This window comes from Anarrhichthys ocellatus, unplaced genomic scaffold (assembly GCF_004355925.1).
Source record: "Anarrhichthys ocellatus isolate YVR2014 unplaced genomic scaffold, GSC_Weel_1.0 scaffold4, whole genome shotgun sequence".
In the NCBI taxonomy this organism is placed as follows: domain Eukaryota; kingdom Metazoa; phylum Chordata; class Actinopteri; order Perciformes; family Anarhichadidae; genus Anarrhichthys; species Anarrhichthys ocellatus.
This window is the reverse complement of record NW_022280034.1, coordinates 6,140,903-6,161,995: the sequence shown is the minus strand read 5'-3', so window position 1 is coordinate 6,161,995 and position 21,093 is coordinate 6,140,903. Positions and strand designations below refer to the sequence as shown.

At 40.7% G+C, this 21,093-nt stretch overlaps 3 protein-coding genes across 4 annotated transcripts; 1 reads left to right on the top strand and 2 right to left on the bottom strand.

The window, feature by feature from the left end:
• The first annotated feature begins 1,844 nt into the window (after nucleotides 1-1,844).
• Nucleotides 1,845-12,884, top strand: LOC116381421 (cadherin-related family member 1). 2 transcript variants are annotated; one of them, XM_031843563.1, is made up of 18 exons: nucleotides 1,845-2,067; nucleotides 2,315-2,317; nucleotides 2,478-2,573; nucleotides 2,901-3,046; nucleotides 3,133-3,183; nucleotides 3,398-3,487; nucleotides 3,590-3,676; nucleotides 4,639-4,755; nucleotides 5,824-5,967; nucleotides 6,043-6,121; nucleotides 6,208-6,308; nucleotides 6,399-6,602; nucleotides 6,787-6,939; nucleotides 7,619-7,783; nucleotides 8,385-8,452; nucleotides 9,183-9,411; nucleotides 9,501-9,755; nucleotides 11,271-12,884. In XM_031843563.1, exons 1-18 carry the CDS (start codon nucleotides 2,007-2,009, stop codon nucleotides 11,778-11,780), a joined length of 2,559 nt encoding a protein of 852 aa, XP_031699423.1. In that variant the 5' UTR covers nucleotides 1,845-2,006; the 3' UTR covers nucleotides 11,781-12,884. The 2 variants fall into 2 exon arrangements, with proteins under 2 accessions (XP_031699423.1, XP_031699424.1); XM_031843564.1 differs by lacking the exon at nucleotides 2,315-2,317.
• A 914-nt stretch (nucleotides 12,885-13,798) lies between these two features.
• Nucleotides 13,799-16,035, bottom strand: LOC116381796 (leucine-rich repeat, immunoglobulin-like domain and transmembrane domain-containing protein 2). The gene is made up of 3 exons (XM_031844246.1): nucleotides 15,985-16,035; nucleotides 15,001-15,782; nucleotides 13,799-14,790 (listed from the first exon to the last, which is right to left on the bottom strand). The coding sequence occupies exons 2-3, from the start codon at nucleotides 15,767-15,769 to the stop codon at nucleotides 14,030-14,032; spliced, it is 1,530 nt and encodes a 509-aa protein (XP_031700106.1). The 5' UTR covers nucleotides 15,770-15,782; nucleotides 15,985-16,035; the 3' UTR covers nucleotides 13,799-14,029.
• Nucleotides 16,036-17,774: 1,739 nt separating this feature from the next.
• On the bottom strand, nucleotides 17,775-20,881 carry lrit1b (leucine-rich repeat, immunoglobulin-like and transmembrane domains 1b). Its single transcript, XM_031843538.1, has 4 exons — nucleotides 20,649-20,881; nucleotides 19,799-20,259; nucleotides 19,178-19,483; nucleotides 17,775-19,030 (listed from the first exon to the last, which is right to left on the bottom strand). Exons 1-4 carry the CDS (start codon nucleotides 20,768-20,770, stop codon nucleotides 17,970-17,972), a joined length of 1,950 nt encoding a protein of 649 aa, XP_031699398.1. The 5' UTR covers nucleotides 20,771-20,881; the 3' UTR covers nucleotides 17,775-17,969.
• Between the last annotated feature and the right edge of the window lie 212 nt (nucleotides 20,882-21,093).

The window sequence follows — 21,093 nt, the reverse complement described above, 5'->3', positions numbered from 1 at the left end:
ATCGGCAGATGGGAGGGTTAAAGAGGGCAATAATGGATGAGATTGTGGAAAGCTTCAGCATTTGGAGATCTGGCATTACTGGGGATAAAAGTTGCTCTCTGGCAGTAATTTTCAGATTGATGACCAATATTTGGTTAGGGACCAGGGATTTGCTTAATGTAGACTTTTATATGTGTGTGTGTGTGTGTGTGAGAGAGAGAGAGAGAGAGAGAGACAATAAGCAAGTGCAGTGGACATTGACAAATGGCTCAGAGTATAGTTATAATTCCCCGCCTTTAGAACTCTGGCCTCTCACTTTGTTTTGCATTACCACGCAGAGAACAATGTGTAATCAGTTAATTTCCAAAATAGATTAAATTGTCTGAACAACTATGAGATGTTGTACAATATTCATGGTCCCCAGAGGATGAATCTTACAGACTTTGGTGAGCCCCTGAATTTTACTATAGCGCCACCATGAAATCGACATTTGTGATTTTAAGTGAAATGTTTCGACAATAACTCTATGGATTGCTGGTTTGGTGCAAGCACTCATGTTACCCATAAGAAACATTTAAAATAAACTTTGACGATCCCCTGATCTGGCCTCTACCGTCATTATCAGGTCACACCTTTAATTTCCCCAAAACTTTCATTTATGACTAAATACAAACTACTGACATTCCCATCAACCTCATCTGCTCATATTTTAGTTATTTTGCTGAAAGCATATAATTTTTACACAGTTCTTTACTTATTAACAACTCTAAAACAGTTCAAAAATCTGCTGATCATGCTCAAGAAAGTTTTCGTCATCCTGCTGTTTCTTCTCTAAATAAGTAAAATAAATCGAATTAGCTCCACCTTGGTCAACTACAACGTAAAAATATGGCGTTCATGTTAATGAATCAGTAATAATATTCCGATCATAGAATATATAACTCCTAAAGGGGACGTCCTGCTTAATGTTTACTTGTACTATTAATTCATAAGAACATTTTGCTGATAATACTTTTACTTAAGTAATATTTTGAATGCAGGACGTCTTCTTGAACTTAAGCATATTATTTATTTGCATAAAACAAATATGCATATGCAGAGTTCTTCCATACATTTTCTGCCTTACATCTTTTACCAGGTTATTGTGTCTGCTCTATAAACACTGAGCAGTCCATAGATTCTGTGTTTATTTTAGTGAGAGCCGATTCGTCATCGGCTGTGAGAGCATTGAGTGTGTCATTGAGCGTCAGACCCTATTTTCATACCTGTGAAAGTAAGAAGTGCACAAGTGAGCACCTCTACGTGGTTAAGTCGATACACTTAAAACACCTCACAGAAACAGCAGGGAAATGTGTACTCGCATGACACCTGCTTATAAGCGGCTCCGAAAAAAAAGGTGCAAAACTCTTCCAAATTGTGTTAAACAATAAAAAGTACTCAGTTTTCTACTTTGGTCTTTTTTTAATCAGATCAGCTGTTTATTATTGGGTTGTATCTCTTTGAATGTGAGAGCAGCGTTTTGGTTTGACCTCCTTAAGCTGCGAGTGATTCACAGCAGGAGTTCTCATCAGACAGTGATCGTGGCAAACACCTTCTGTAACATGACAGTAAGCTGAACTCAAAATGAAAAGTATACTAGCATCTTGATTTCAAACACTCAACTGTAAAGCAGAAGCCTCAGTAAGTCTATTATGTTATAAAGCCTTTTATTTAACAGTAATCACGGATTCAGTGCCTCATGTGTGCATTTTCACATGTCTGCAGAGGTGTGATGATCACACCATATTGTGTGAAACCTGAACACCCATCCCTCCACGCACAGTTTTTCAGATCAAAATTGGAGAGGGAGTGGTGTAAGATGTCTGTGTAGGGAAGGGGATGCGTCACTGGATTAGTGCCTGGGAATCTTCCCCAGCTTCTTCCTCCTGAGCTGCTGAGACGCCACCAGAAGGGCAAGACACTCGCTGCTCGCATTCCCTCCACCAAGCCTTCCACATGAGCCAGCCAAGCCTTGCCTCCCCACCAGGATGAAGAAAGAAAAGAAAACGCATGCTTTACTGTTTGTCCTCCTGCTTCACTTCACTTTAGGTAAGGCTTTTCTTTTCTTTGTGTTCTTTGTGTGTGGTTGAGACTTCTTGTCTTGATCTTATCTGGTTAATCCTCTAACACAAAGAGGGCATGTCCATCTTAGTGTAGACTGCTCATGCTGCCTGTACTTCACATCTAAATGTGTGATAGTGTTTGTGTTGTGATCGTAGAAAGTTACATCCAAATATATTCATAATTCATTTCCATCCTCCTCCTACTCCCTGCTTTCGGTTCCTGCCCTTTTTAGCAAGTGAGTGCAACAGTTATGTCTTAATTATATAAGCATTTCCATTAGAAATAGAACAATATATAGACAAATTTATGTGGCTTTTGTGATTTTCTTTTCAGATTATACTGTATATAGGCTTGCTTCTGCTCAAATAACTTGGAGTATGTTTGTTTGCTTACAGGGCAATCAGACTATGCTCCGTATTTTTATGATAATGGACCCAGCAGTACACATGGGAATATGGCCTCGTTCAGCATCTCTGAGGATACACCAGTCGGTAAGTCTCGTTGTAGTAATTACCGATCTGGTTAATTTCAGTAAGGTATTATATTTTCAGGCGTATAGTTGTAAAGATGAAATTGTCACACTGGTATTGAGGCACCAGCTAATCACTGTAACACCTTTTGGATTGTGACGTACGTCAAGATTTATGAGATGAAAACAATTTGGGCGGTGGCTCATCAGGTGACTGGATTATTAAACGTTCGATTTACACCGAATGAAAAAAACAAGACTTGAAAGGCAGGACTCACATGGTTTTAATCAACACGGAAATGTCATGTTTTTCTTTGACTTTATTGTTTCTGTCATTTTCACCACAAAGGGACACAGATATACATTCTGAATGGTACAGATCCAGAGGGAGATCCAGTGCGATTTGGTCTGACTTTTGAAATGGGCTCCAAAGAATACTTTAGGGTGGACTCCAAATCAGGAGAGGTGACTCTGATTCAGGAGCTCGACAGAGAGGTGAGTCTGTCGATGGGACTCTTATTTTGACTGCTTTAAATTTGCCACCGCTGTGGCTCAAAGTGATGTTCGCCTTTTCTTTGTAGAAGCAAGCTGAAATCTCAGTGCTCGTGAGCATAACAGACGGTCGCAATAAAGTAAGTTTATATTGTTTTTGTGATATGTTTATGTTTACTCTATTGTCTTGAATTCACTGTATTAATCACATCATTGACACCACAATCTGCACGTGAAAGAAAAACAAAAATGATATATATGATATTTACACCTAGATAATACGAGTTGTGTCGTGAAATAAATACCAAATGTTGAGTTTTTGTTTGTGATAATTCATTTTATTTTTGCTTTCAGGTTGTTGAGACAGTTCGAGTGTTTGTCACTGATGCCAATGATGAACCGCCCGAATTTCAAAATCTGCCTTTCATCATTGACATCCCAGAGGTACAGTATCATCTAAATCCACCCAATATAATATGATAAATACAATACGACCTCTAAACAATTAGCAATGATTGAAAATGAAGTGTCTCTTGCCTCTTCTAGGATACTGCTCCGGGAAGTAGCATCTACAGAGTCCAAGCAGCTGATAGAGATATGGGCTCAGGAGGCAGCGTCTCATATTATTTACAGGTAACCCTATAGCTTCGTTGTTAATGATGCACAGTTGTGGCTCTCCAAAGCTTTGTCTCGGTGAAATTCTGTGCTAGATAGAAAAATGAAGCGTCTAAATTAGAACAAGGCTGTTCTGGTTTTTTTTGCCACTGAATTTCAGGAACACACTGGAGGCTCAGTGTTGAATTTTACGCAGTAAATCTTTATTTTGACTCAGGTGAAGAGAATTATCCAAATTTGCAATACACCCAGAACCAAATATTTCCTAAATGTAATTTATCATTTTAGTTTGTCTTGCTCAGACTGCTGCATCTATCTTTACTCGGGTATTGGGTGGAAAAACATCTCCAGGCTTTGATTTATTTTAGCCTCCTTGCACATGGCCCACAGTTGATTTCATTGTGATTGTAAAATGTTAGTAATCACATTTACTGTAGCTTAGCTCCAGCCTACATCTCCTGACCTCTTTACTTTTACACACTGTGATGCATCCTGAAGTCTACCAACAGGTTTATCCTCTTGGTTCCCAAATCCTTTCATTGATGTTTTTCTATTGTTTTTCTTTTTTAAAAAACAACAGGTGATTTATTATAACAACTGCACCATTATTGTCTACATGACGATGCCGTTAACTGACATGGTGTGGCCTTAACACTCGGGCGTGAGACCAGAGGTCGAGCTGACATCGTGAGAGCTGTGCTGCCATGTGGAAAGAGGAAAAGGGCATTCGAGTAATAGGACAGTGTGTGGACAGGAAAGATTAATCTCACACCAGAGAGCAGTCTGGAAATGGTTTTACTTTAGTGGATTAATTTTCAATTACATTTGAGTAAGGCACTGAAGGCTAAATAGGGGCTTAGGTTTGGTCCAGGCCAACAGCTGACAGCGCAGTAGTTGTTACTGTTCATGTGTCAACTGTGAGATAAAAAAAAAAACTATCCTTACTGCTACTGAAACTGTATGGCTTTTTACATGATCAGACCTCACCGTTTGCCAAGTTTACCATCGATGGGAACAGCGGGATCCTAAGAGTCAAACCTGGGGAGACTTTGGACTACGAGACCACGCCTACTCACTTTGTGACCGTGGTTGCAAAGGTGAGACATCGCACATATCACCCTTTGTCTTTGGGTTTGTCTTCACAGGTGCCTTAAACACACATCCACGCGGTGAGCAGCAGCTTACCATCCATAACCCCAACAACCTTTGTCCATTGCTTTTTGACACGTTAAGTCTAAAAATAGAAAGTTTCGAAAGGGCTGAGATGAAACAATGAAACAATTGGCAGGAAAGTCGGGCAGCTCAGCGACACATCTGCTGCTCGCCAAAAGTTGACAAGTTCAGTCACGAATAAGCTTTTCTGAACATTAACACTTTTCTGAATTTCCACAATCTCAGTATGTGAAGTAAATGGGAGTCTGAAGTGTTGACAGTGTTTCTTCCAGTGTGAATAACCCGAAGTGTAATCCTTCCATTGTGAGTAATAATGATGGAGAGGCTTTTTTTAGCCTCTGCTTCTCTGTACGCTTGTGGAATAACATACACGATGTCAATTAGTGCTCGTTAAAGAACAAATCAGATCCTGAGAAGGTGCATCAATGATAAAATATATGATTGTAGAAGATTTGTGTGTACCATCAGTATAATCAGTTCAACTCACTGATGGTTAAACTGAAACAACACACGGCAGCATTTTTTCCACACAGAATGAGACGGCATCTGTCGCTGTCACAGAAGCAAAATATTATAATGAACATATCCATGCAAATTAAATTACAAATTCCACTGTCCAAGTTATACTGATGTTGACATGCTAAGAGTGGTTTATTTATAATTCTATTTAGCTAGTCAACAGAAAATCATCAAAGCCTTTCAAGCTAGACATTTGGTTACTTGCGGCCTTCAACGATATGATTTTAGTTGGGAAAGTGCTCAGAGTAAAATTAAATCTCTGTACAGGGATTTTAAAAAATACCTCAATGCTGCAGATATTACTTTATGAGAGGGGGCAGCCTTTACAAATATCACATAAATGTCCTGTACCAACACCTTTTTATTTCAGTTTTTATCATACTTCCCCATGGATAAAAGTATTATAGAAAGTTTACGATAAACACTATGAAATGTGTTAACTCTCCCTTCTGCCTCACTGTTTGTTTTCTCAGGATGGAGGTGGAAAGTGCAAGGGGAAGCACCAGGTTTTGACCTCGACAGCCACCATGACAATCAATGTACTTGATGCCCAAGACATGCCTCCATCCTTCATAGGAACCCCTTACTTTGGCTACGTCTATGAAGTCTCAGTTCCTGTAAGAGTCTTCCTCTTATTCTTTACACACATGCAGTAAGTATGGATACGATTAATTATATTTCCTTTCTTCCAGGGTTCTGAAATATTCACAGTGTACGCTAAAGATGGAGATCAAGGCAACTCTAACCCAATACATTATTCCATTATGAATGGTGAGATCAATGCATCAATAAATAAAATCCACGTTGAGCTATCTTTTATCAGACACATTCACAACATATCTTTAATCACCTTTCAGGTAGTGATGCTGTCTTTGACATAAACAGCACCAGTGGATGCATCACTCTGTCGACTTTTCCAACTCTGCTGAGAAATGAATTATATGAAATTATAGTCAAGGTAATGTTTTTTTTCTTCTTCTTTCAGTCTCCTCACAGTTATTTCTTGTAACCTGCTGTTATTACTACTGAATGCGTTTTTTAAACCCAGGCGTCTGAGGTAGGACCTAACGATCAGCAGCAGGACTACGACGTTACCACAGTGACGATCCGTGTGGTGGATCTCAACAACCACCCTCCGACCTTTTACGGGCAGAACGGACCACAAAGCAACTTTGAGGTCACCATGTACGAGCATCCTCCTGCAGGGGAGATCCTGCGAGGCTTTAAGATCACCGTCAATGACTCAGATCAGGTACATTTATTCCCACATTTCCTCGACGCATCCTTTGATTCTAGATGTGTATTGGTCTGTGTGTTCCTGCTCTTCTTCAACTAACATGCATTCATCAACACATCTGCCAGATGTTTTTCTAGGAAGCTTATTTACTTTACAAATTTATGGTTTTCTAAATTTTGCTGTTTATTTTTCTTTACAGGGAGCAAATGCTAAATTTAAACTGAGACTAGTGGGGCCGAGTCGAGTGCTGCGAGTGGTTCCTCAGACTGTCCTCAATGAAGCGCAGGTGACCATCATTGTGGAGGACACATCTGGCATCGACTATGAAAAGGGAAGAACCCTCTCTTTTAAGGTTTGACTTCATATATCACTAATGACTCAGATATTTAATCTGGGGCTGAAACTATTTTATCAACCGATTATTTGCTTTGCTTAGAGCCCAAGATGATGCCTTCAAATCGCTTGTTTTCCCTGACCAACAGCCCAAAACCCAAAGACGTTCAGTTTATAATAATACAAAACAGAGTATTATAAGTAAGAGCTTGCAAAATGAATTTTCATAAACATTTTCAGGATTTCTTAACTTTCCATCCAGCACCTTCATCAGGTCAAAATTTCAATTCGTCCAACAATGTGGGTTATGATCAAATATTTTCAGAATGAATGACACTCTTTTAAGCCTTAGCTGTGCGACTTTGATTGTTAGTACTACATTGACATGCACACACTTAACTGTAATAATATTAAAACAATAATCATTTCTCATGTAAAAACTTGTATTACATTATATAACAATTCACCACTAATCCCAAGGACTAGTCTCGTAGGTTAAAGGTGCAATGCGTAGAGCTTTCCTGAAAAAACAATGTATGGATTTGGATAAACTCATCACTTATGACCCGCTAAACGTGTGTGGCGGTATCTAGCAGTTTTGTTTTACAATGAACCTTTCAGTCTCACAGAGCTCCTAGTGTGACTCCTAGTGTTGTTGTTTAGGCACTGATTTAATCACACTTTGTCTCTCTCTGCAGCTGCTCGCGGTAGAGATCGACACTCCTGAGAGGTTCAGTGCAACAGCTGACATAGTGATCAACCTGCTGGACACCAACGACAACATCCCCAAATTCACATCCGAGTATTACATCGCCAGGGTCCCTGAGAACTCTCCCGGAGGCTCCAGCGTTGTGTGTGTAACGGTGAGTCAATCATGATTAAACTCTCCTTTAACCCGACCAAAGTGATTATATAATCCAACGGTCTTCCAATAAATGCATATTTCTCGGTGCGGTTCATTAGATGAAAGAGCTCACTGCTCCCTGGCTTTGTTTTGGTTGGTCCTAGTTATGAAATCCATGTGTCCGTGTGACTCTCTGGCATGTGCTTCTTGCTATAACTCAGGCAGGGCTTTCATTTAAAGTAATATTGGCACATTTGTCTCCTCCGTTCCATTATATTGTATGTATCCTGCAACCAGGCATCAGTGTGGGGTAAAAAGCTTAATTTTACCCCGAGGTTAATCTTGCTGACCTATACTTCCATCCTCACTCATCACAGGAAGAGACTTATAGCTTGCCCCACCCACATGAGCTTAAGACCCTAGCTTTATCCTCAGCCAGTCAGTAAAAACATCTAAATGGACCACCTTCAATCACCTTGGTTGAGTTTTTTCCCTGCCAGATTTTTGATTAAACGTATCAGATTGATAAATAATCTTTCTCACAAGTGTACATGTTTCACACTTTATTGTGTGTGTGATAAGTATTGGGGTTTTAATCTCTGTCCTGTCCCGTCCTCTAGGCAAATGATCCAGATTCAGGGCCCTGGGGTGAAGTCAAATACACGATTTATGGATCAGGATCAGATTTGTAAGTAAAAACCTTTCACTCCTGCCAGTTTATGTTTGGTCTGATCAGATACTTAACCCTTGCACTTCCTCAAAGCATATTTCATAGACTAAAAACATGTGATTGGCCCCTCTGCTATACAAAATCTGCTACTCTAAAATGGCTGCAAGATGCTGGCTAATCTCCTAATTGGATTGGAGATTTAAAAATAGACAGGCCCGTCTCACGTAGGGAGAGCCAATTAACATGCAATGTGACAGCTGGAGCCACAGAAATAGCAGCTTTGAGAAGCAAGGCAGCATGCAGTGAAAGAAAAGTGAGAATATATGCTCCTTTTTGAAGCAGTGACTTGAGTTATTTGTGTGAAAGTTATCAGTTTCAAGGCAACTTGTGAATTTTCACAGTAGAAATTGAGGCAGCTGAATAAAAATGGCCGTAAGCCCAAAATTGAACTGGAAAGCACTTTGAGAGCACAAACCCACAGCCATGCTATGAATTAATTTCTTAAAGAGATGTCATATCATACATAGATGTGACATGATTGAGGTCTATAAGATTTTTGACAGAATATATGACATTACAACCGAGTCTGTAATCCACTTTTGGAATAATATGTATAATTTAAGAGCGAAACAAACAAACTGTCATGACAAACAAACACAACATAATTGGTGAAAATAACTTAAATGACGCAGAATGGACAGCTGTGGTTTTGACTCATACACTGTGTCACCTTGCTCTGAACCTGCAGGTTCGCCATCAACCGGACATCAGGCCTCATCTCCACGCAGCCCTGGACCAGCCTAGATGCAGAGGTTAGGTCCAAATACAACTTCTACGTCAAGGCTGAAGATTCGGAGGGAAAGTACAGCTTGTCTGAAGTCTTTGTCACCGTCCTCGACATGAACGACCACTCTCCAGCATTTGATGAAAATCTCCTGGAGAAGACCATGATTATTGGCACACCTGTCAAAGTAGAGGTACATCGTGTTAAATCATATCGTCTTAAAAAATTGATAAGAAAATCGAAATATGCATCCATTATGTGTTATTCTGCTACTTTTCACAGGCAGTGGATGACGATGCAGAGTCCCCGAACAACGTCATTGAATACTCCATCATGACGGCCGATCCTGACAATGCGTTTGATATCAACGCAGATACCGGAGAGATCAAGCTGAAGCCGTACATCAAGACCATGGAGATTGTGCAGAACATCACCAAGCAAAAGGACTGCAAGTGGTCTCTGGTGGTCCAAGCCAGGGACAGAGGCTCTCCATCCTTCAGCACAACAGCTGTGGTCAACATCGATATCACAGAGGCGGTAAGACTTAGCTCTGACTTGCAGCATGCTCGCAGCGCTTTCTATTCCAAGCTTTCGGCAGCACGAGCTGTAGATTCGAGCAGTTTACCATGTGATAAAATGAATTGTCGTCATGCTACGCAACTGCTTAATTCAGCATCCTTGTTTCAGCCAGTCACACTTCATTGATCTCATATTCTTAAAAGGATAATGCCGGCTATTTTTATGCTTTTATTATCACATTTTGACAACACAAAGGTTGCTCATATTAATTACTTCTAACTTATACTGTATATGCCATTTGTCACTATTTACTCTTTTTCTAAATAAATTACAGTTGCCATGTTCATCGAGGTGTGTTTTTAATCGCTTTTGGACAATATTGGAGTTTTATGGCACGGAGGCTATCATGGCTGCACGAATGATGCCTGTTAGTTGCATAAAGTCATACTGTTTCTTCAGTACATTTTAAGATATTAAAATGAAATATAAAATAACAGCAGCATTATCCTTTAAAGTTTTCAGTCATTCACATATTTTACTCTATGTTTTCACCATGTGTTCATTCCTTCACTACATGATCAGATGACTCGGTGTTTTTGGTCTTGTTTCTGTGTTGTGTATCATGCTTTTCAGATCAAAGGTCGAATTGTTTCATACTTCATGGGCCTCAGCAAGCGTCCGCTGACTGTTTTTGGAATTTGTCTCAGCATTGTCACTTCCCTCATTTTACTAACAATCTGCATATCCACAGTCCTGTACTGTAACTCAGTGAAAAAGTCCCGAATCAACCCTGAGAGTAACTATATCAAAGTGGTGCGCAGACTCAAGTGAGAAATATTTGACACCTGTACCTCGTTACTTATTCATAAGCTTTAAAAAGATGTCTATTTTTTTACTGACCAGCTATTGTCTGTAAAAGAGTACTGGAGCACATTTGAAAGAAGAATACAACATTATAGTGAAAGTCTTTTGTCGATTTTACTTTTTTATTATTTTTGAGTGGAAAATATTCTAAAACACAATATTTTTGGATTTTTACACTCAAATGTCCTCTTAATCGAGTAAAACACATTTTTTTTATAGCACATGACTCAAAGTGACAAAGATGAAGCACTTTTATTCTGGATTTAAACCTGGATTTGCTCACTTAAACTCCATTTTTATCTCACAGATGTGCACATCTCCCCATTTTGTTCTCATGAACTGTCATCGTTCTTGTTCAGTCCTCATCAGTCACACACCGAAGAGAAATCCTAATGCACCGCACTGCCAGACGCATTCCCAACAACTAGTGTTCTGCATAGTTCTTAGCTTTGCACTAGCAGTCCTGTATTGTAGAACAGGAGCAAGATGGATGACTTGAGTGTGATTGTGAGTGTGTCACATTTTTGGTAGACATGTTGTTTGGGCCTCCTCTGTCAGTGCTTTGCGCATCCATCTCATGCTTGCATGCTTTGGACAAATGCTCCGTCAACACTTGGATTCAGTCCCTTGGACTTGATTTAAACTATTTTGTATTGTGCTCTTTCACAGACTCCTCTCAAGGGGCCTATGGCAGCCTTTTTAATGAAAAGTAGGGACAGTCCTATGAAAGCTCTAGGCATGGTCACTGTTGTCATTAGCTTATTGGTAGGGGTGACTGCCTTGATCTCTGTGGCTATGTACATGCGAAACTCAAAGTCAAACAGGATCACGCCAGCACGTCGCATCATTAAGAGGCGACCCAGGGACCAGCAGCCCTGGATCTTCAACATGCCTGTTCTCAAATTCAGCAACCCTGCAGATAAGTTCCTTATTGTCAACCAAGAGAGAAGCCCGCGGCCAAAGCCTCCCCCCCCCAGCGCTCCCCCGCCCCCATGTATCACACGGCTATATGAGAGGCCCCGGGCGGTCCCGACCATATCTGGTGTGCTGGCCTCCAAAGGTTCCAAAAAAGTTAAATCTAATCGCCATAAAGAGGGAAATATGAGCTCTGCTCTGGTGTCAGAGCTTAAAAGGAAGCTTGAGCAGAAAATGATTGAGAGCAACCAAGGTTACTATTAACTCTGTCATACAAACGTCTTGTTAAAGGTCCTTTGGCAACTCTACTTGCTCTTAGCTTATCTACTGTCCGAGACTTCTCACCCTTATGTGATGATCTGGTAGGGTGGGCCTGCCCTGCCTGTAGATTATTCATGAATAAATGGAGAAAAGGAAGGTTTACAGATATTTGATGTCTTAAGATGAGATATGAAACAAGTGGGCATCCTCAGTCGACCTGGCTTGGGTAAAGAGAGGAGAGCGCTTGAGTCTGTGTGGTATAACGGTAAATAATTCACCACACTGCCATCTCTAGGAAGATTACATAATAAGAAGCACCAATGTAAATTGCCCAGGGAGAGGATTACTAAGACTTACTGTGTATACATAAGTTGCATAACTTCCTGAAAAGTGTAATTTAAAAAATATCCTACAAAAAAACCTTTCCTCTTGCTCACTGGAGCGCGCAGCTGAATGACACAGTCATGAAAAACATGCTTCTTATAAAGTGCTAAAGGACCTGTTTTAATATTTTTTACCGCGTTACATCAGCCGCTTGACAGCTGAGAGGTTGCTCTTTTGTATAATTACAATGTGCCACTGTAGGTTTTCACAGTAACACAAGCTAACAGAGTTGCTTTTATTCATTTGAGTGTTTAATTCTAGAAAAATGCTTTTATATAAATAACACATGTCCATTTTAAATGTGTATATATATATATACAGTATATGCATGTATGACAAGATATGAGCATTTCCCTGTTGTATCTTGTAGAAGTAAATAGGTACAAATTAAACCATCTAACTCCACTTAAGATGTTCAAAGCACAGGTCCCTATGTATATAACCTGCTTAGACATTCTCATTGTAGATATAGATGTGGAAATATAGAGTCTGTGTCGAACATTTTGGTTCCTCTCGATGGTTACTTACCATGTGTACCTTCAATGCCTTCAAATATAGGCACCTAAATTAGAGTTGGTTAATTGATGTTGCCCATATCTTGTATCGGACTGTATCTTAACTCATAGCTATCTGAAATAAGTTGAGATAAACTATACATCTTAACTATACATTTCACTTGCTTGGTCCTTTTGAAGTAACATATTTGTACCGTCTTTGTACCGTTTTAATTTTGAATAAATATTTGAAAATGATTTGGTCTGTGCTCAATTTTGTCCCGGAGGCTATTTTGGTTTAAGTTGGAAAAGGACATTTGTGAAATCTTGGGAGGCTTGCATCTTGCAAACTTGCATCTTTGTGCCGGATACAGAATATTATGCTGTAGTTCATGTTTAACTTAGGTCAGCTTTGTTTGCCTTATATTTTACCCATGGTGTATTTCAATGTACATTGAAAACAACAAAATAAAAAGTCCTTCATGTGTACACTTTCCTGTTTCTAATGACATTTTTACATACTATACTATGACTTTTCTGACATGCTATAATATTACATTTTGAAAAAGAATATTGAAAATCTAAGAATACCCTTTATTTGCCTCCAATTGACATGGAGAGACACAGTGAGCTTGAAGCTGTCATTAAATGGAAATATCATGTCCTGCTGACTAGGATTCAGATAGAAAATCACTTTAATCTGCTTACGGGTGTATGTATAAATGCACGGGAAAACACTGCTTATGTAACAAATCCGCTGAGTGATTGTGCTAAAAAATCTGAGTATGTCTCAGCATTCATCTCTGACTTCTCTTTAATCCACATCAAACATCATGTCATTCCATTACAAGACAGCAAATCGGGAGTTGGAGCTGGAATTGAATTGGAGTCTGCGAAAAATACAAAAATATATTTTTTTAACAAGTCGATTGAAATCTCCTGACATATCACACTTACAATTTAGTTTTGGTTGACAAAAAATAAATATACACAATAATAATTATTTACATTATTTTAAATTCAGGATTTTTTTTGCATTAAGTATAAAAACTTTAAGAAAAAAAATGAAACCAAAGAACTGTCAAATGTATTTTATCACAAACTTCTTTCTGTACAAAAATAAGGAAGAAAGGCATCTCCACTTTGAGCTGATATTTACATGACTATAATATCTATAATAGCTCTGGTCTATGCCTCTCATTAGTGTATTAGTGTTACATCCAGTCACAGAGCTTCTGAATATGATCTTTGAAAAATGTAATAATGTAATAATATTACAAGAGATGCACACTGACATTATTTACAAATACACATGTATGTACAGTACATTTCTTGACTTTGATGCTTGTACAATTGAGCTGCACTTCCACCTTTTCACGTATCCTCAGACTTCCGCCTCTTTTTCGGCTTATCCTCAGAGTCCCTGTACAGGCCTTCATCGCTGGCTGCCTGCAGGCTGTCAAAAGTGCCTTGCCTCTCAGACGTTCCCTGCAGGTTCCTTCCGTGCAGTCTGCGCCTCCTCCACAGATTAACACAGCGATCCACGCAGCTGAATCTAGCCTCCGTGGTGCAGGCGTACATGCCGGCCGGCACTGCCAGCACCATGGCACACACAATAACAATAATGTGGATGAGTCTCGCTCTTTGCTCCAGCTCACTGATGTCACTTCCTGTCACAAACACGATGCACTGGCCCTCCCTCGGTGGATGGTTCTTCAGGGACACGCACACCTCGTATTTGGTGACAGGAAGCAGGTCGCTGACAGAGTAGCTGTTGATGCCGGGACCAATGTAGATCATCTCCTTTTTGGGTGAGTCATATTTGCCAAAGTGGATGGTGAACCAAGTTTCTGCTGGGTTGTCTGTTACTGCGTACCACTCCAGGGTGATACCGTAAACTGTCTGCTTGGCGATGCGGATGTCAATGTTGATATTCTCATCAGAAGACAACATGGGGACAGGTGGAGGGAGAAGAGCAGAGGAATTGAAGGAGTTGATGTTAACTGTGATGCTGACAGAGGAGTTGCCAATGAAGTTGTTGGCCATGCAGGTATAGAGTCCTCGGTCTGCCAGGTGAAGAGAGGGGATCACCAGCTGAGAGGTGACGGTCTCCTCGTCTATGCGAGTCTCTGTAGCTGCAAGTAGAAACCATAGCGTCAGAGAATTGAAATCAGAGGATTGTTTATATCTGATAAAAACATAGATAACCCTCAAGACGGTATTGCTCATGAATCTTTTCATAAAGCAGATGCAGCCTGAAAGTACAACCTATACCACGTTAAGTGCTCCCAGAGCAGGTTCACAACTATTTAATTAATGGATAGTAGTAATAAATAAATTCTTACCTGCAGATCCTCTTATAATCTTCAGAGTGTACATCCACTGAACGGTTGGGCCTGGCCTGGCCTTTACTAAGCATGTGAGTGTTGCATTTGCTCCGAGAGGTAAAGTGATGTTAGTCTCTGGGGCAGAGGCCACCGGCTTCATGCATGTTTTTAACTGGATCTCGTGGAAAAACTTGTCAGCTTTGGAGGCGGGGCCCAAGCACATCAAATAAGAGTTCATGAGAATGATGGGAGGGCTGACCGCCCTGATGAACTCAACAAAGCCTTTGAGGCGGCAATCGCACAACCAGGGGTTGTCATGCAGCGCCAGAACCACATTTGAGACTATCCCTTCTTTACCCCACGCTTTCTCTGCTGTTTGGTAAAGTGGCCAATTAATGAAGACGTCTTTTGATATGACACTAAGCTGATTGAAGGATAAATCTAAGTAGGTCAGTGCAGGTAAGTGTCTCAGAGCGTGTTCGGGGAGGAAGTCCAGTCGATTGTGCTTCAGGTCCAAAATCTTCAGTTTCGGTGTGTCCTGAAAGGCCGTCCATGTTACTGAAGTCAGCTGGTTCCCTTGCAGCCTGAGCTCAGTCAGGTTGGCCAGCCCGTCCAGGCTTTTTATGTTCATAAGTGTGATCTCATTGAAATTCAGCCAGAGGAACTCTAAGGCACTAATTTTAGAGAAAGATCCTCGAGGTAACTCAGTCAGGTGGCAGTTTTCAATTCGGATTTTTGTGAAATCATGTGGGATGTCCTCTGGTATTTTTCCCATGGAGGTTTCCATACATAGTAAAGACCTAGGATGGTAAGACGAGATATGTTTAGACAAGAAAAGTGCACATTTTATCTACAGCTACACATGTACATGCACCATTTGCTCACATTTAGTGTTTGTAGGATTTAGAATCATTTGGTTAGCAGGTTACATTTAAAACAACAGTGTTATGACTAACACATAACCTACTCTTAATAGTTTGTGTAGTTCTAATGGTCGCTTACCTTCCCAAGTTGTCATCTGTGCAGGAGCAACCAGTCAGACATGTTGATGATCCAGAGGCGATGAGATAAAATACCAAAGCGATACGTAATGCGACATAAAAGGCGTCCATATTCCTGCGGGAGCATGTGAAATAGGCCTGCGAGGACAGGACACGGGCTGTGTAGCAGAAAGCCTATTAGCTTAATCTTGCTTGACGTAACACTTAAAGACACCGACTGACATGTGAGACACACATAGGTAAGGTTTATTTATAGCAATCGTCCACTTTGCAAATCTCATCAAAAGCATGAAAACACTCCCCATAAATGTTCAACCAAGATTTAAGGAGTTAAGTTTGATACTGCAGTTCTACTTTCAGGTATGACCCCAAACTGCTTTGCATCAGTCTAATTTATTGTATTTGTCCAGCACCAAAGCGGAGGCATTGGCATGACAGGAGGGCCATCTGTATTAAGTGGGCCGGAGCCCGTTGGGCTTAGCAGCACAGAGAGGGAGGGCTGCACAGAGACAGAGAGACAGATGTCTGGACTGTAATCTGACCTCAATAATCTGAACACTGGTTGCCTCTCAGGTTGTTGAATCAGCATATAAAGAATATGTGGAAAAGGACAAAATCTACAGCACTTTGGTTTCAATCTTTAACAGGCATTTTTTCCTTTTCATTGGTGTACATGCTCAACATTTAACAGGCAGAGAGAAAGAGTTTAAATCAGATGTTCGGTAATGTAGGCAACTCCCAGTTATGCAACAAGTTTTAAATCAAGCATATGATCTCATATTGTTAGTTTACTTGCACAGCAAAAATAACAAATAGAGATGCACTGATACCGACACTGATATTGGATATCTGTACGATATTAACTCAAATAGCTGGATCGAGCTGTATTTATATCGATGTATTTATTTGTTATATTTTGTTTTACAAAGTTTGGAAGCCTTACACACAAACAAAATGTATACTAGTCACTTCCACACAATGAGGCATACATCCGAGTAACACTGAATCGGATCGGTACTCGCTATCAGCCGCTACGCAAAGCCCGCATGTATAGGTGTCGGCATTAGAACTGAAATTTAGCAATCTTTATAATAGCATATATTTACAGCCATTAAATGATACTTTTTAATGCACATAAGCTAATTTCTGCTTTAGTCAAGATACATATCGATCTATTCGAAAATCAATATTCTGAGATGTAAGACAAAACGCTTGAGAGTACTTTTTGTCCCCGTTAAAGTTTTTTTGGGAGTTTTTCCTGTGCCGATGTGAGGATCCTGGGACAGACGATGTCGTATGTGTACAGATTGTAAAGCCCTCTGAGGCACATTTGTGATTTCGGGCTATAAAAAATAAATAAATTTAACTGAATTAAATTGAATATATCGATATAAAAAAATATTTATTTTGATACAGTACATTCATACATACACATATTTCAGGTCACAAATATTTACACATTATAAAATGGAGAACTAGTGTATTTTAGGTTTTTTGACCCAACAGTAAACCTGGCACATTAAATTCATACCGACATATAAAACAGACTAATAACTGGTTAATCCTTTCTCTCAATACTTTATGTTCTAAAGCAAGATTTTAACACAATGCAGAGGTTACATCTTGGAATAAAAATAAAAATGATTGAGTTTTAAACTGTTTTGTGCAACATTTTTCTCAGCAAAACATCAACTTTAAAAGTGCATGATGAATAAAAAAAAAAAAAGATATTTTCACACATTTACTGTACACCACATGTAAATACTGAAATTGTGTAACTGTGTATTTTTTCCCGTCCACCAAATTAATGGTGTTTTTTATTCCCACAAGGCTGTAAAACAACGTAGTTCATCCAATGCCGACTGAGCTACCAGTGACCACTGTCCTCAGTCTTTCGAGTCTCTGAGCACAGCAGTTCCTCTATTTACATCACAGGCTGGTAAAAAACAAAGTGCGTCCTCTGTAGGTTGAGGAATTTGTTTGGTTTTAGCAGAAGTACTCATTTGGTGGCCCCTCAGTCCTGGCTGTGGCCTCCGAGTCAACACTGGACCTCGCTGAGAGCAACCTGTTGGATTCGTCAGGATTTATCCTTGTCAGATACTCTCCCTCCATCCCTTTAGGTTTGGTCCCAGGGCCCAGGGTCTCAAACGTGACGTACGAGTCCTGAATCTCCTTGGACTGCCGCCCCAGCAGCTTTTGGCAGCGCTTCTTTAGCGCCCCGCAGCACACAATCAGTGTCAGGGGGACGGCGATCACACATGCTACAGTTATCACCACCACATTAATGAGCTTCTGGGTGCCACTGGCACTGGCCGCCTCATCTGTTGAGAAGATTACACACTGCTCCTTTTTTGGGATCAGGCCTTTAACGCAAACGCAAGCAATGTACTTTGTCTTTGGTACAAGGCCGTCAATGGTGATTCGGTTCTTTCCAGCACCTACGTTGACCCTACGCATGTCTCTCTCACCAAATACAGCATATAGGACACTGAATTCTGTGATGTTTGTGGCTGTAGGGGCTCGCCAGTTCAGAGAGACAGTATGGTCGGTGTCGCCAATCACCTTCACCGAACGCACTACCCTTTTCTCGGGAGCTTGCTGTAAGGACGAGGCATTGGCTGCTAAGTTGCTCAGAGCATCCACCTGCACCGGTCTCTGAGGGTCTGGAGCCTTGCCTCTTCCCTCAGAAGCACCGTCAGAGATGCTGTAGCTTTCGACCTCATACTTCCCAGTCACGCCTTTGCCGTTGAGAGGTTTGACGATGGGTAGGGCAGCGGTGCTGGTTGGAGGAACATATCTGGCAATAAGTTTCTCCTGGTATGCTGCTCTACCAATGCCACTGGGTTTCTTCCCTCTGGTTTTCTTAGAGACCCCCCCACCTGCTTCCTCTGACCGAAAGGAATCTGTGATCACCAAAGAGATGATGGCGTCTGCAGTGCCCACAAAGTTGGTTGCTTTGCACACATATTTCCCAGAGTCTCGGTAAGCGACTGCAGGCACGCTCAGAATCGACCAAATGATGCCCTCCTTTGAAATCTCTTCCTGAACTGAAAAATAAAAAAGCAGACACCCACAGACTAGTCAAACAGATTAGCACAAAAAGAATAATTTTAATCTCATTGACACTTTGACTTGGACAGGAATAGATACTCTTCCAATCCAGGCACATCTGGAATCAGTTCAGCAGAACTCACTGGTGCCGTTCATTTTCTTTCCATCAGCGCGGCTCCAGGACAGCTCTGGGATGGGGACTCCAACTGTGCCACAGCGCAGCAGGACGTTGTTGCCCAGTGAGCTTCGTACACGAGCCACGGCCGTGTGCACCCGAGGGCCCTGGCACCTCTGCAGCTCCGCTTCGGTGAAAAGAACCCCCGACAAGCTCTCCGGATCGGCGCACCTCAGCCGGGTGTCGATGAGAGCTACCGGTGATGACGGGGATTTCTGATACTGGACCAGATCGTACAGCCGGCAGTCGCACAGCCACGGGTTATCATGGAGACCTGCAGAGGAGATGAGGTGTGAGAAAGTGCTGTCAGCAAAAAGAAAAAAACATCCTCTTATAACCTACTGTCACTACCATCCAGTAGAATTTCCTTTACACAACACCAAAGAGTCCCTTTAAGACCAAGTACATGTGGCTGTGAGTTAAAATACATAGAATTAGTGTGACATCTTGACACGCTGGACACAATAACTATAATTAGACTAATCCCTAACTCTTTAAATACTTCTGGTGTCAAAGACGTAGTCGTCATGCAAGGCAGCTTAAAAAGAATAAGTTCCGGCATCCAAATATGTCACAGCTTGATCCTCACCGAGAATTAGTTTGGAGGAATCTGCGTCCTGAGACGGCTTCACACTCAGCCACATGGTGAGAAAGTCAGCAGGAACGGTTGCCAGGGAGTTGCTGGATAAGTCCAGATAGGTGAGATTCTTTATGTGCACAGTGGAATGGGCAGGGATAGTGGAGATCTTGTTGTTGTGTAGGTCGAGGAGCCTCAGGTTTGGCATATCAGTCAGAGACTCCCAGGGGAAGGAGGTGAGGGAGTTGCCATCCAGCCGGAGCTCATCCAGGTTGTAAAGACCCCGGAAACTGTCAACATTCAGTGAATTCAGTGAATTGAAAGACATCCACAGAAACTCCAGGTTGTTGAGGTAGTGGAAGTTGTCGCTTGAAATACGTGTGATTGCCGTCTTTTCAATGCGCAGCTTCGATGTGTCTCTGGGAAAGTTTGGAGGAACCCCAGTGATCTCTGGATTGTTGCAAAGTACACTCCTGCAAAAAAAAAAGGACAAATATTATTTATTTCTCATTATGATTATTTCTAATATGACAGTTAAGGGAAACAAAACTGAAGCTACTTTCAAATTGTAAGGGTTTGTAGAAGTGGATTTAATTACAAAACAAATTTATTTCCTGCCTCTATTTTACCTAAAAAAATAATATAGCAGAGCATGTATTGAGAAAAACGTAGTAATCTATTGTTCAGTAACAAGCAAAGCAGATTAAAGGGCAACTCCAAGTTAATCCTCCACTAAACGGAATGACTTAACAGAAGAAAGCTGAAGTAAAAATCACTTTTGCATGCAAGAAAAAAACATTTAACACATGCTGAGAATAAAATTCAAACAACAACATTCAATTTAACAAATTACCATATTTACCTTGCTTTTGACCCGTCGCTTAATTTGTGGAAGAAGCAGCTGCATTGTGCAGGACATGAACTGCTCAGGAAAGGAAGAAAAACTATAGCCAAACCGAAAACAGTGGTAAAATGTCGACTCATGTTTTCTCCTGCAAGCTACTAAACGCTATGCAGCTAGACTACAATTGTAAAAAAATAAATAAAAAAATAAATAAAAATAGTAGCGTTTAATGGGGCATCAAATGCATCGTAGTGGTTTGCAGGCTCTCAGCTCCATACTGCTCCGACTGGTCTGAATCCTGAGATAAAAAGGATAGGCAGGGATTAGTGGAGGACTCGGGTTATTTTCATTCACACGATTAGGCTATTGCTTCCTGGAAGCTGATAGGCTGCATAGTTTTATACTTTTATTCTCTGGGGAATAGTTTCCAATATTGACTGGATAGTTATTTAATGAACAAAGC